The sequence below is a fragment of the Castor canadensis genome, chromosome X, assembly GCF_047511655.1.
Source record: "Castor canadensis chromosome X, mCasCan1.hap1v2, whole genome shotgun sequence".
Lineage (NCBI taxonomy): Eukaryota > Metazoa > Chordata > Mammalia > Rodentia > Castoridae > Castor > Castor canadensis.
Genome location: NC_133405.1, coordinates 30,525,019 through 30,540,876, shown reverse-complemented (window position 1 = coordinate 30,540,876; position 15,858 = coordinate 30,525,019). Strand labels below are relative to the sequence as shown.

General features: G+C 38.8%; 1 protein-coding gene across 11 annotated transcripts in view; it reads right to left on the bottom strand.

Moving 5' to 3' along the window:
* Positions 1 to 15,858, bottom strand: part of LOC109686404 (teneurin-1) — an 835,907-nt gene that overhangs the window by 34,849 nt on the left and 785,200 nt on the right. For all 11 annotated transcript variants that reach the window (XM_074064014.1, XM_074064010.1, XM_074064012.1 and 8 more), the window contains 2 exons: positions 6,851 to 7,217; positions 4,933 to 5,443 (listed from right to left, as the gene is read on the bottom strand). In XM_074064014.1, the coding sequence (XP_073920115.1) occupies positions 4,933 to 5,443; positions 6,851 to 7,217 (878 nt within the window). The remainder of the gene's footprint in view (positions 1 to 4,932; positions 5,444 to 6,850; positions 7,218 to 15,858) is intronic.

Sequence of the window (15,858 nt, the reverse complement as noted above, 5' to 3'; positions counted from 1 at the left end):
GGCACCATAAATTTTGATCTCCATATTGTATCATTTTCATTAGCAAACAAATATATTGCATTAAAAAATTCCTTCTGTTTATTCCATTTCCCTTCTAGTTTCAATCTCTCTGCTTCTTTGTACAGCAAAGCTCCTCAAAATAATTCTTTACTGGATGTCTCCAATCTCTCTCCTCCTAGTCACTTTTTTTTATTATTATTGAGATATAATTCACACACCATAAAATTTACCATTTAAAGGGTACAATCTGGTGACTTTCAGTATATCCACAATGTTATACAACCATCATCACCATTCTAGGACATTTCCGTTACCCTAAAAATAAACCCTGTACTTATTAACAGTCATTTCCCACTCAATTCTCTCCACAGCTCCTGGCAACTACTAATCTACTTTCTGTATAGATGGATTTGACTTTTCTGGACATTTCATATAAATGGAATCACATGCATGATATTTGTCCTTTTGTGCCTACCTTCTTTCACTGATCATAATGCTTTCCAGATTTGTCCATGCTGTAGTTTGTACACACATTTCTTTTAATGCTTGAAAAATATTTCATAGTAAGGATGCAGCATAATTTATTTGTCCATTCACTTGATGGACAGTTGGGTTGTTGTACTTAGCTATTATGAATAATGGTGCTATGAACATTTGCAGATCTATTTTCTCTTAAACCTGTTCTATTCAGTCCCCCACTGTGCCACAGCTCTTGTTCTTCTTTTGGTAAATGATGATCTTTGTAGTTCAGTTTTCAGTGCCATCTTCCTTATCATGAATATCTGACACAGCTGATCTCTCCTTCCTGAATCATCTGTTTTACATGGTGATAAACCCTGACTGTGTCCCCCAAATTTATACATAAATACGATAGCTTAAGAGGTTGAGCCTTTAGGAGGTGACTAGGTCATGAGGCCTTAATGAATGGGATTAATGATCTTATAAAAGAACTGCAGGGAACTAGCTTAGCCCTGTTTCTCCCTCCTTTGTTCTGCCATATGAAGACAGACAGTAAAAGGTTAGTTCAAGAAGAATTAATTTAGAATGTAACACATATGTACAGGAAAGCAATGCGAGTAAACTCCCTGTATAGCTATGCTTATCTCAACTAGCAAAAACCCTTGGTCCTTCCTATTATTGCTTATATTCTCTCTTCAACAAAATTAGAGATAAGGGCAAAATAGTTTCTGCCTGGTAGTGAGGGGGTAGGGGGAAGAGGGAGGGGGCAAGGGGGGAAGGGAGGGAGATGGGGGGAGAAGTGATCCAAACATTGTATGCACATATGAATAAAAGATAAAAAAAGAGGTGACATCTTGGAAGAAGAGATTAGCCCTCAGTAGACATTGACTCTGCTGTCATCCTGCTTTTAGACTTTCCAGCCTTCAGAACTATGAGAAACCAATTCCTATTGTTTATAAATTCCCCAGTCTAAGGTATTTTGATATAGTGGTACAAACAGTCTAAGATAATTATCTCCAGGATGTCTCACTATTGTAGTTTTCTTCCTAGTTCATTGGCCTTTCTTTTTTATTATTATTATTGTTGTACTGGGGGTACATTGTGACATTTACAAAGGTTCTTACAATATATCATAGTTGAAATCACCCACTACATCATTCTCCTTTATCCTCCCTCTCCCCATTCCTGGAATAGTTTCAACAGGTCTTATTTTTCATTTACATACATGAGTACATAATATTTCCACCATATTCACCCTCCTACATCCTTTCCTTATGTCCTCCTCCCTCCCACTGGTACAAATCCCACAGATAGGACTTGTTTTGCCTTCCTGTTCTCTATTTTTGTAAAAAAAAATGACATTTTTGTTTGTTTAAGATAGCTATACAGGGAGTTTCCTTGTGACATTTCCATGTATATATGTATTATAACCTGAATTGGTTCATCCCCTCTATTTTTCTCCTTTCTAACTTAGTCCCCTTCTTATGGTGATTTCATTGGCCTTTCTTTTTCAGTCTGTTTTGCTGCTTCCTCTTTATATTCCCTACTCTAGACTCTGAAGTGCTATAGGACTGGTCTGCAGATCTATTTTCTTTCTTGTCCATACCCTCTTCTGTGGAGATTTCAGCCATCTCATGGCTTTAAATACAATCTAAATACTAGTGGGTCCCAACTGTCACTCTTCAGCCTCTCTGCTCAATTCCAGACTCATCTATCCAATTGCCTACTTGATATTTATACTTAGATGTCTAACTAACTGATCATATCCCAAAATGAATTTATAACCTCCCAACTCACAAGTCTCTAGTCTAACATATTTCTTGTATAATATTCCTTTTGGGAAAACAGAAACCCCAACATCCAATTACTCAAGTCAAAACCTTTGGAGTTTTCTTGGACTCCTTTTCCTCACAAATCTCATATCTAATCTGTCTTGATAGCTCTATTGTCAAAACATACTCAGAATTTGAATACTTCCTACTGCCCCTACTCTCTGGTCCAAGTGACCATGTTAACCCTGGATTATTGCAACAATACCTCTGGAGCCTTCAATTAGGATTCCTTCTTCACTACACAGTTTGTTTTCAATTTAGAATGATTTTTGAAAACTGTACTCAAAATTCTCCAGTACCTCCAACCTCTTAGAGGAAAAGGAAAAGTCTTTATAGTGGTCTACAAGGTCCTACATGAAGTAGCTCTGGCCAGTTAACTGATGTCATTTCTCTACTACTCTTAATCACTCCACTCCAGACACAAATGGCTACCCTACTATTCCTTGAAAATGACAGCTTGTTCCTGCTGCTGGGCTTTTTCTCTTGCTGTTTCCTCTGCCTACACTACTCTCTACCCACTTCCTGCCAGATATTCATATGGCTTACTCTCTCAACTTCTACAGGTCTTTGCTCAAATGTTACCTTCTTTGTGAGGCTGCCCTGCTCCAGTCTAGTATAAAAATCTCTTCTGCCACAAACACTTGATCTCCCTTACCATATCTATATTTTTCTTCCATACAACATCACCATGTGAAGTTCCATACCTTGCTTGTATCTTTCCTGTAAAATGTAAGCTCCATGAAGGTAGGGATTTTCATTTTTTTCTTTGTTGCTATATCCCCAGCACCTAGAACATTGTCTGGCACATAGCAGGTGCTCAATAAACATTTGTTGAGTAAACAAAAGAATGGGTTAATTGGCTATTTTTCTTTGGTGGGACTTGGGTTTGAACTCAGGATTTCACACTTGCAAAGCAGGTGCTTTATCACTTGAGCCACCCCTCCATTCTATTTTGCTCAGGTTATTTTGGAGATGGGGTCTCACAGACTATTTGCCCCAACTGGCCTATATAGCAATCTCCCCATCTCAGCCTCCAATTAGCTAGGATTACAGGCATGAGCCTCTGGTGCCTGGTTTAACTTGTTATTTTGAAAACTAGTTAATACTTCAGCTATTTCTTTTGGGAGGACCGAATTGAACCAATAGGTTTTGAAACAGTTGTTTGCCTATTTCAGCTTCAGTGTGATCTTGCATAAGTTATTAAAAAAAGATATTGAAGTTTCTCAATAGAAACTAACTTTGCTAGCAGTAGAATATTTTAAAACGTGGACTCTTTAGTTAGACTGTTAGGGTTTGAATTCTGAACATTTCTGTGAATCAGGACAAATTTCTTCACCCTTTAAACAAGCATACTAACAGCACCTAGCCCACGTTGTTATTATGGGAGTCAAATGAAGTAATGCATGCTATCACCTGGTTTAGTACCTAGCAGTTAGCAAATCATTAGCAAACAGTAGTTTTTATTACTCTTATTAAGATGTAAAAGAATTTTTTCAAAAAATACAGAAGAAGACTTGCAACAGAAACAACAGAATACATTTTTCTAAAGAAAGTAGAATAGCTGTCTAGCTCTTTTGTATAAATGGCATTTCTTTGGGAAATGATCCAAAACTTGAAGGCCAATTGTTTTGTCCTTTTCCTCAGAAGGCTTTTGTGGGACTGGATATATTCTCTACATCCTCACAAGGGCAGTCACACTTGGAACCCCTCATACTTAAAATCTTTACTTTTTGTAGTCTTCAACTTTTATGCTATTCCAGTCTCTTGGTTCAGATTCCATGGATTATCCTCAGTATATCAGTTAAAAATTTAGCATTTTCCTTTGTGGGGAAAATGCTTCCTGAGTGCTGGCAGTCTAGCTTGCTAAACAGACTGACTTGCAAACAAGGTTGTCCATGCTTGAAAAGGCAAGGACAATGGTTCCTACTTCTGTGCCATGATACCTCCTAGTAGCAAGCTGTCAGACACACTTTGTGTAAGTTCCCAAACAGAACTAGTCAGTAATTGTCAACATGTGCTGGATTCCTTAACTTGTACAGGGACACTGAGGAAGCCCAAGCCTTTACAGGAGCATTTGACTCCACATTTCCCAGAATGGAGCTGTTACTCAGCATTTGTTCCACATAATTTTACAATTGCTTTTTAGGGTCCACTTCTTGTATTCTAACTTCTCTTTTATCTCCCATGGCAACTTATACTAAGTTGGCCTGAGCACACATTCATTTATTCATTCATTAAACCCCACCGAGATCAATAAATACTTGTTAAATCACACTGCTTCTTTACTCTTTTAGAATTATTCTTTAGTTTTGTTATTTAAATGCAGTTTTACCTTGTCTTCCCAGGTTTGCTGTAAATTTTTTGAGTATATGGACTTCCACTTCATTCCTATCTCCTGCAGTGGTACACTTGATTCCTCTTTCATTTATTCTGTGCTTTTATTATTATGCTCTACAGACTGCTCTGGAGAAATGGGGGCAAACCCTAGGAGTTGGATTTTCTCCTTGACTATTTATTTTTTAAACTTGATTGTTAGGAGAAAATAGCATGCAACAGGTAGCAATTACTAAGCCATTTTCCTACTGTGATACAATTTCAAATAAAAACCTAACACAGACTATGCTGATAATTAGAAACTTACTCATAAACAGTTGTCCATCCATTTTCATTACTTTTGGTAGCTAGAAGTCCTGTGTTTCCTGGATAGGTCATCAAAGCCAGATTATAACCTTGGGCTGACACTCTTTTTAGGACTCCATTGCTGCTTATAGTCAGCCAGTAAACCTGTCCACCAGGCACCACAAGCCAAAGGGGCATGCCACCTGCATCACGACGGATATGCACCGAATTGCCGTTGCTGCTGGTGATTGCACCCAAATCACCTTCAGCATTGTAGGTGAAATTGTACACATAGTCCCTTGTTATTAAGTTCAGGGTGTGTAGGTGGGTTCCATTGACAGTGAACTGGTACAGTTCCTGATCAGCTGGTGAAGCAATCTCATAAAGATTCATGTCATTCAGGTGGGCTTGGTTCCTGCTGATGGTACGAATCCGAACATTTCCAAGGTCTGCCACATAAAGGGTACCATCTGGCAACACTGCTAAGGAAGAAGGGGCTTTCATCTTTGCATCTTTGGCATAGCCACCATCACCTGTGGGAGAAAGACCCTGATTTTAATAATTGCCATCAAAAGCATTTATATGAACATAGCACAGACAGAAAGCACTGTGCATCAAGAATCATTTCAAAGCAAAAAAATCAGTGAACTAACATTCTCTGCATGCCCCCCTTGACAATTTTGAAACCCTTTATTGAAAAAATTGTAATTCTTGAGTCAGTACCACTAAAGATGAACAGTAAGATGTAATTATCTCAGTTACACCAATTTTGTGAAATCCTCATTCCTGCTGTTCGGAATCTATTGTATTGCAAGATACAAGAGCAGCAAATAATGATAGCCACACAAAATTTGGCTAGAAATCCATGAGACTACTGCCTATCACTGCTTGTAGGATCTGTTTCAGATTTTTCCAGTCCTACCATGCCTAGAGGCCCTTTCTTCTGTTAATTCCATTGTTATGCTGTCAAAGTACACTAAGTCTGTAAGTGTGACAATTATTCAGAACATCAAATTTGATAACTGGAATAAACATTAGATTTGTCTTGAAAGATACAAATTAGCAAAATATCTATAAAATTCATTGTCCAGGAAAACATTGGAAATATTGATCAAAAGTCATATCGACTTTTGCTGGCTCCTGGTTTCCCTGGCCTAAGGAAAGGCAAAAGTTAAGAGGACCATTCAGGCCTGTCTGAGTAGTTTAGTAGGGCTGCCTGTGGTAGCACAGAGTATGGAGTAATTTCCACATCCCAGTGATAAATACATCTGTTGACATTTAGAGGACTGTTTTCTATCTGAAAAACCCACTCTGTGTTTTGGGGAAAAGGTTTTTTCCCCCTATTTCAATTAAAAGTAAAGGGCACTATTTGTTATGGAGAGTATTTAAATTTTTTTTAAAAACAAGGTATGTAGCAGGCCTAAGTTGTGAGAACTTTCCATTATGGGATTTAATTTTACCCATGTATCTCCAAGCAGTCTGTTCTGGGTCCCTGTAAATCTCAAAAAGCACCAGCCCTTAATCTGGAAACCAATTACTTAGGGGAGATACATTTTCCTTAGCTAAATCACTAAATGTGGGTTTTTACCTATTTTCATGATCTTATATTTGTATAATGATTGTAATTTTTTAAGAGTCTAGAAATATTTGTTATACTAGTTTATTCTCAGGGCAGCAAGGTAATATAATGGACATATGTTTATATCTATTTAAAAAATAAAGCAAATGAGGCATGAAGATCTTTTGGGGCTTTCCCAGGATCACCCAGGGAATCATTTGTCAGAGCAACTAGGTGATGTGACTCGTAATCCATTGTTTTCTCCACTAGGCCATGCTATTGTTTATAAGAAACCCTTTTGTTTTCCTTTTGAGTTTTCTGATACACCCTTTACTTTTGAAAACAGAGAGGGGGAGCTGGTGAATTGCTGAAAAGGTCATACCTGAAAAACAGTCACAGTTGGGATCAATTTTGCAGTCACAGTCAGTGGGGGCACCAGCAATGATGGAGATCTCCCCATTGGTGGTCACTTGCTGAATGCGGTTTACTTTCCTCTCATCTGTTTCAGCTATGAAGAGCAGCCCGCTGTGGGAGACGCTGATGGCCCTAGCTGACTCCAGAGTAGAGTGAATTGCTACCTTGCTGACCAAGAAATGATCGATGCCGGGCACCTGGCAGTGAATGGGGCGTCCTGCAATGATCCGCACACGTCTGTTCTCAGAAATTTGCAGCACAATATTGTTATCCAATACATACAATGAATTGTCCATGGGATTGACTGCAAGGTCTGTTGGCCACTCTAATCGCACCTGGAAAAAGAACAGAACACACACTATTAGCTTACCATATCTTTCCAGAGACAGTTTTACCTTAAAAGAAAAATTTGCTTATTGTTTCTCCCCCTGTAATGAATTTTAGTAATATTGCTGTTTTCTAGCTGTGAAGAGGGGGGTGATTAATGACATGATCTTGTAAACATATTTATCACTTACACCATTTCCAACAGAATGTAAAATTTTTCAATAATTTCAGAAGGATCCACTATAGCAGTGGTTTTCAGAATGTTGTCTCCTGACCAGAAGCAACATCATCAACTAGGAACTGGTTAAAAATGCAAATTCTCAGGCTCTACCCTAGATTTACTGGACAAGAAACCCTAAGTCTAGGGACTCAGTCATCTGTGTTTTAATATGGTGATTCTGAGGATGACTGGGCTTGCTATAATACACAAATCTCTCCACTGTTTTGGAGATGCATAGAAAAGCAAAGTCATAGAGGCCTCTGGACAGCAGTGTATGCTCCAAATTGGAGTCTTAGGTTGTAGGATACTGCTCACTTAGCTTGGCCTGGTTCACTCCACATGTCTCCTTCCTCAGCAAAGAAACAGATTGGTTTGTTCTTTCATTGCTTGTTGAGTACCTTCTGTGGGTTAAACCTTGTGCTAGGCTTGGGGATTAAAAAATGACTATGACACAGCTTCTGACCTCAAATGAATTATGGTCTAGTACAATCTTTGGAAGAACCATTAGCAATTATTCTCCATGTTATGGGACAGAGGCAGCAGAGAAGGATGCAAAAGCACTTTACCTGGATGCAAAAGCACTTTACCTGGACTGGCAGTCAGGAGGCAGAAAGGTGATACCTAAGTAGGGAGTTAAAATGATCAGTAGGAGAGGAATGGGACAGAAATTGAGGAGAGGGCAGAATTGTGGGCAATTTGGGTAGAGGGAACAGTGTAGGTAAAGTCCCAGGGGATGGAGACAACCTATCCAGAGTACCACAAATAGTTCAGTAAGGCTAATATAAGTTCAGTGTATAAAAATCCTGAGCTATGTGAACCAGGGAATCAACAGTGGCCAGGTGTTATGGATTAAATTATGCCCTTTCAAATTCATATATTGAAGTCCCAACTCCCAATGTGATTTATTTGAAGATAGGGCCTTTAAAGAATAAATTATGATTAATCAAAGTCATAAGAACGGGTCCCTAACCAGGAACTAGAGAAAAGGTGAGATCAAAAAGAATTAACCTAGAAGGTAACACACACTCACAGGAAATTAATGTGAGTCAACTCCCTGTATAGCTATTCTTATCTCAACCAGCAAAAACCCTTGTTCCTTCCTATTATGGCTTATACTCTCTCTACAACAAAATTAGAAATAAGGGCAAAATAGTTTCTGCTGGGTATTGAGGGGGTGGGGGGGAGAGGGAGGGGGCAGAGTGGGTGGTAAGGGAGGGGGTGGGGGCAGGAGGGAGAAATGACCCAAGCCTTGTATGCACATATGAATAATAAAAAAAAAAAGAACGGGTCCCTAATCCAAAAGTACAAGCATCTCTATAATAAGAGGAAGAGATACAGGGATGCACTCACACAGAGGATCAACTATATTGAGGACATGACAAGAAACTGGCCATCTGGATGCCCAAAAAGAGGTCTCAGGAGAAAACTGAATATGTCAACACCTTGATCTTAGATTTCTGAACCTCCAGAAATGTGAGAAAATAAATTTCAATTGTTTAAGCCACCTAGTCTGTGATATTATTTTGGCAACCCTAGAAAACTAATGTAGCAGGTAAAGGAAGGAAGCACACATCCAGTTTTATTCTGATGACTGTCAGAAGCCATTGAAGAGCTATAAATAGGGGTGTGACAGTAATATTTGGGTTTTAGATGGATCATACTGATCACACTGGCTGCTTTTGAGACCATTTTGGAGGTTTGATGGAGGCAGGCAGAGAGAGAGTTTGGAGGCTTCTTCAGTGTCTTAGGTAAGGGATGATTGTGCCTGAACTAGGATGGCAATGAAGGGCATCGATAGTAGATATATTTGAGACATGTTAAAGAGAGAAAAGCAAAAGGACTCGTGTGTGTGTGCATGTGTGTGTGTGTGTGTGTGTGTGTGTGTATGTGTGTGTGGTGCCTTGTGCTAAGTGCTATGCTAGACACTGTGGTTATACATGCCAACTAAATATGGCTCCACTTTAACTCCTTTCTGGACACAGGACTTGGCTCAATGCCTGCCCTGACATCTCCTTGATAGTGACTATTTATCTGTGGGCGCTTCTCAGAGAGAACTGTGTTCCATGCCACCCTTTGTTTCAACACTCATTAGTTTCTACTTCTTTCCTTTTAGCCTAGACAAAGGCAGAAAAAAAATGTCAGTGCATGGCCAAAATAACAGATAGTAATATGGTTATTCTTTTTTGCTTTGAGTGAAAGTCTCAGGAAGACATTGTTTTTCTCATGGAATCTGAATGTCTGGAAATGAGATATGACTGTCATTGCATTCTGAGGTCCACTACTTCCTCAGCTGGAAGAGGCCTTATGTGCAGCCAGTAATGAAGTGGAAAAAAGCCAGGTCTGCGTTCTCAGATAATGCCCTCCTTCTACTTGTTTCCCATAAGGGAGGGAAACTGGTGATGTTGTGAAGAGGACAAAGGTAGCATTTGACCTCTATTGCACCATAGGGGCGTTTGCCCCTACTTCTGAGTGTCTCATATTCACCCACCTCTACCCCCACATAGGCTGCCCTTCTCTGGTCAGTACCATATGCCTCTGGGCAGCTAGAAATTTGAGTGCTAATGGGGTATAAAGCTCAGCTTGTGTTATGCATGTTCTACAGAGCTTTTCAGACTGAAGCCATTGGATAAACATTAAACATCAGCCTTAACAGCTCCCAGAGCAGTTTGCAGTGATGTGTTCCACAGCACATCTGTCTGAGGCCCTTGCATGTCAGTGCCCTGCCAGAAAGAGAGAGAGAGAGAGAGAGACAGGAGACAGAGAAAGAGAGAGAGAGCACCTGCTGTTGCTGCTGACTCTTCCTCCTCCATGTGCCCCTGCCTTGGACCTCTATATTCACTATTGTGCTTGTACAGAAACTGCCTGTGTGCACTGGTACTATGGAGCATGGTCCCCTAGGAAATGAGCTGGGGCTGGTTGAGGAAGAGGAAATGAATTTATTTCAGTACAATACTTCTATTTTGATCGAGTCTGAAGTCAGTGACCCAGAAAAAACAAACCTGGCAGAAATGACATTCTAATTATCTCCACTCTGGGAGTTAAGTCCAGGACAGAGGACAGGGACAGCACATACCTGGTGGGAGCAAGAGAAAGAACATGTTTCTGACTCTGTTCTCAGCTATCAAGGTTGCCTCTCAGATAAAGGCTGGTAGTGGGAAAATAAGCTGTTAAATTCTTCAAGTCACCCAACCTGATTTAAGCCAATACTATTGGTGTCATGTTTATTAGATTTAGTATTGTCTCAGAAATACACCAGCTATTGTGTCTGTTTTCTTTTCCATCAAATAAGCCACCCTCTGGCAGTTTTCTGTGACTAAAGTGGCCTTTGTGCTTCTGAGACACTTTCTATACCAACTACACAGAATCCCTTTAATTCCCATTTGGTTTGGTAGAGCAGCTTGCCTATGCAATCTGCTCAGATGAAAGATGTGTGGCTACTTAGTAGTCAAGGGCTGCCGTTTCATGGACCTTTTCACCTCTTTTAGGTTGTCACTTCCTTTTATGTCCTTCTCATGTTAAATACTCTCATTTCCAGGTAATTTTTTCAAGGAACAGTGCCTTACATCTGTATAATATAAACACAGCATTTACTACTGAGGCTTTTCCGTAACATATAACCTAACATACAGAATGGAATCTTTTAGCTGATTCTGGCAGGCAGGAAGAATTAGCATCTATTAGTTGTAGAGAGATTCCAGAATTATATGCTACTGAGGTAGAGAGAAGGTTAACTTCTGAGAGCTGCTGGCATTTGTCCAAGTGGTTTCAGGGGGACAGTGGTGGAATAAAACTTCCTTTTGGGGTAGGAGCAGAAAGAGATTGAAGGTCTCCAGTAAAGCTCTGTAAACTCTGCCTAGTGACTTGGCCTACAGGCAAACCATTTGGCCTAATTTGTGGTGCTTGCTCCACCTTGTAAAAATACATTAATTTGTTTGAAATGTCAAAATGTGTTTAAGCTAAGCTAGCATTAAAGGTCACTGGTGTAGCTGCCAGCTGGTGGAATGTGCCCATCTCCCACCAACCTTCCCTGAGAAATAACCCTGAACAGAAAGGAGCTCTTGGTCAGGTTGTCAGCCTTTGCCAGTACTATGTCTTCCTCTGCTAATTGAAAACTTGCCTTGAAGGGAGTTGACTCTTAGGTCAACCAGTCCCATGGTTGGCTTAAAGATCCAGCTAATTTTGACCTAAGTAGCAGTTTATAAAGCAACATAATCCTATAGGGAAAAATCTGTGTGTAAAAGCAATATCTAAATATGAGCTCTTTGATTACACTAAGTTAGAAATTTCCACAATTATAAACCTAATCCCACACTGTAGACACAAGCCATCATTTGTACACTTAGGCTTTCTCTAATGCTTTTACTCCAGGTTCTCTCTCTTAACCATGTATGACCTATGCAAGTAAAGTTATCCTCTATTTATCTCTAGTTTCCTCATTTATAACAAGGAAAGGAGGTTAATGATGATAGTGGATTATGTATATGTACATGTATATTTATGGGTTAAATTCTGTAGTGATATTAGGTGCTCAGCCCAGTGTCCAGCACATAGTAAGGGATGGTAAGTGGAATAACATTAATAACAATTTCATAGTCACAGACCTTCAGAGTTGGAAGCATTATAGTTCAGTAACCACTCAATTTAGTTCCCTTTCAACTGTTTCCCAGAATTCAGTTGTCCATGTACCACTTTCATGAATTTTATCTTACCCCCATATCAATTACACTATAATTGGCTTAATATTTTTCTTTAAATTTTCTTACTTTTCAGATGTGAATAAGTACTGCCCCTTTCTATGAATTGGTCCTAATCTATAGCACCTATGAAATTACAGGGTCACTAATATTAGTATTAATAAAAGTTACTATTTATTGAGTGCTTCCTAGGTGTCAGGCACTTTTTGTGGATTATTTACATACTTCAGAAAAATGATTACTATCCCCATTTTCAGATATACTCTTAGTCCCTATATCATCTCTTTCCTCATTCAGAAGAACCAAAACATTCTTTACTCTCTTCTCACCAAGTCTGGCCTCCCCTGTACCCCATATGAATCAACCTAAAGGCTGCTGCTCATTTCAACTAAGAAGGTCAAAGCTTGTTGGGAGTTCAGTGATTTGTGTTTCTCTTTGCAGTCTGCTATCTTTCAGTTCAATGTTTTGTGGGTGCCTAGTGTGTGCCAGGCACTGTTACAAAGGCAAATAAAACAATTTCCTGCCATTTGTTAGTTCACAGTTAAGTTCTGGAAGGCAGACACAGAAATATGTTGTTCAATATAGTGTGGTTAAGTGCCATGATAGATGTATGCCCAGGGTGACATGGGAGCACAGAGGAGGGAGTTCAGGCAAGATTCCTAGAAGAGAAATGTGAAGTTCTCTTGAATGATGAAACAAAGGCATAGAGAAGAAGCAAGGTGGGAAGGGTGATGTCAGCAGAAGGAGAAGAATGAACAAAAGCACAGAAGCATGAAACCATACAGGAGATGGGAACCAACTATAGTCTGGGATTTCTTAGGCATAACAGGATATTATTAGTGGTAAATGATGGTCTAGATGCTTGTTAGGGACTATTTTTAGGTGGATCATGTTCTGTGCTTAGAATTGTACTGCTTTATTTCCTTTCTTCTGTCAATAAATGTCTATTTGTCCCATGTTACACACTATGCCAGGCACTGAGAAACCAGCTCTGATCAAGACAGAATGTGGAGGGGAATACTTCCCCTCACAGTCTACAGTGTTGCTGATTTCATTTCTTTTATTTTTGAGTGTGTACAGGGGCACCAGTGGAAGGAAACAATAGATTACATTCTATTCATTTAAAGAAATTATCTTGCATGGAATAACCTCAAAAACATAGTGTGATGGTTACACTATTTTACATTTGCCATCAAGTGCTCACAGTTCTTTCCTCAAAGTTCAAGTGGATTAAAGATATCAATTGTTTCTCAAAAGTTCTGCCTCTTTTTGTTCCAAACGTGACACTTCTAATCTCCTTCCTTTAGTACATTTGGGCATTGTAACTCATTTAAAAAAGTGACTGTTTGATTTTGATCTCTGATGTTTCTTTAGTAGGAATTTTCAGGAACTGTATGATTATCTCTTCTGTAGTATGCCAGCCTTGGGAAAGATACAGTGATGGGACTGAATGCTCTCTGCCAGGTGTTCTCAGTAGAGAGTAACCTCAACTTAGGTACACACAATCAAACCTTCAAACAACTAAGAAAACTAAATGACAGGAATCACCACATACCTATCAGTACTAACACTTAATGTCAATGGACTTAATTCCCCCACCAAAAGGCACCGTTTGACAAACTGGATTAAAAAGGAAGATCCAACAATTTGTTGCTTACAGGAGACCCATCTCACCAACAGAAATAAGCATAGGCTTAGGATGAAAAGCTGGAAGAAGATTTACCAAGCCAATGGCCCCTGAAAACAGGCAGGAGTAGCAATACTTATCTCTGACAAAGTAGACTTCAAACCTACATTGATCAAATGAGATAAAGAAGGACATTCCATACTAATAAAAGGGGAAATAGACCAAAAGGAATTAACAATTATCAACCTATATGCACCCAATGTCAAAGCACCCAATTTCATCAAACATACCGTGAAGGACCTAAAAGCATATATTAACTCAACACAGTGGTCGTGGGAGACTTTAATACCCCATAATCATCAATAGATAGGTCATCCAAACAAAAAATCAATAAAGAAATCCTAGATCTAAAATATACAATAGATCACATGGACCTAGTTGATGTCTACAGAACATTAAATCCAACTTCTACACAATATACATTCTTCTCATCAGCCCATGGAACCTTCTCCAAAATAGATCATATCCTAGGGCACAAAGCAAGCCTCTGCAAATATAAGAAAACAGAAATTATACCATGCATTCTATTTGATCACAATGCAATAAAACTAGACTCAAAAACAAAAGTAAAGACAAAAAACATGCAAACAGCTGGAAACTGAATAACTCATTGCTTAATGAACAATGGGTCACTGATGAAATAAAAGAGGAAATTAAAAAGTTCCTGGAAGTCAATGAAAATGAAAACACAACCTAGTGGAACCTATGGGACACAGCAAAGGCAGTCCTGAGAGGAAAGTTTATAGCCATGACCGCATATATCAAAAAGACTGAAAGATCCCAAATCAATGACCTAATGATACATCTCAAACTACTAGAAAAATAAGAACAAGCAAATCCCAAAACAAATAGAAGGAGAGAAATAATAAAAATAAGAGCTGAAATCAATGAAATAGAAACCCAAAAAAAAACATACAAAGAATTAATAAAACAAAAAGTTGGTTCTTTGAAAAAATAAACAAGATCAACAGACCGCTGGCAAAAATGACTACAATGAGGAGAGAAAAAACCCAACTTATTAGAATCAGGAATGCAAAAGGGGAGATAACAACAGACACCATCGAAGTCCAGGAAATCATGAGACTACTTTGAGAACCAATATTCAAATAAATTCGAAAATCTTAAAGAAATGGACAGATTTCTAGATACATATGATCATCCAAAACTGAACCAAGAGGATATTAATAAACCGAATACATCTATAACACAAAATGAAATTGAAGCAGCAATCAAGAGTCTCCCCAAAAAGAAAAGTCCAGGACCTGATGGATTCTCTGCTGAATTCTATCAGACCTTTAAAGAAGAACTGACACCAATCCTCCTTAAACTGTTCCACGAAATAGAAAGGGAAGGAAAACCGTGTAACACATTTGATGAAGCCAGTATTACACTTATCCCCAAACCAGGTAAAGACACCTCCAAAAAGGAGAACTATAGACCAATCTCTTTAATGAACATTGATGTAAAAATCCTCAACAAAATAATGGCAAACCGATCAACAACACATCAAAAAGATCATTCACCATGACCAAGTAGGCTTCATCCCAGGAATGCAGGGGTGGTTCAATATACGAAAATTAATAAACATAATAAACCACATTAACAGAAGCAAAGGCAAAAACCACTTGATCATCTCAATAAAAAAGCCTTTGATAAGATCCAACACCATTTCATGATAAAAGCTCTAAGAAAACTAGCAATAGAAGGAAAGTACCTCAACATTACAAAAGCTATATATGACACACCTACAGCCAGCATTATACTTAACAGTGAAAAACTGACACCATTCCCTCTAAAATCAGGAACTAGACAAGGATGCCCACTATCTCCACTCCTATTCAACATAGTACTGGAATTCCTAGCCAGAGCAGTTAGGCAAGAAGAAGGAATAAAAGGAATACAAATAGGTAGAGAAACTGTCAAAATATCCCTATTTGCAGATGATATGATCCTATATCTTAAAGACCCAAAAAACTCTACTCAAAAGCTCCTAGACACCATCAATAGCTATAGCAAGGTAGCAGGATATAAAATCAACATAGAAAAAT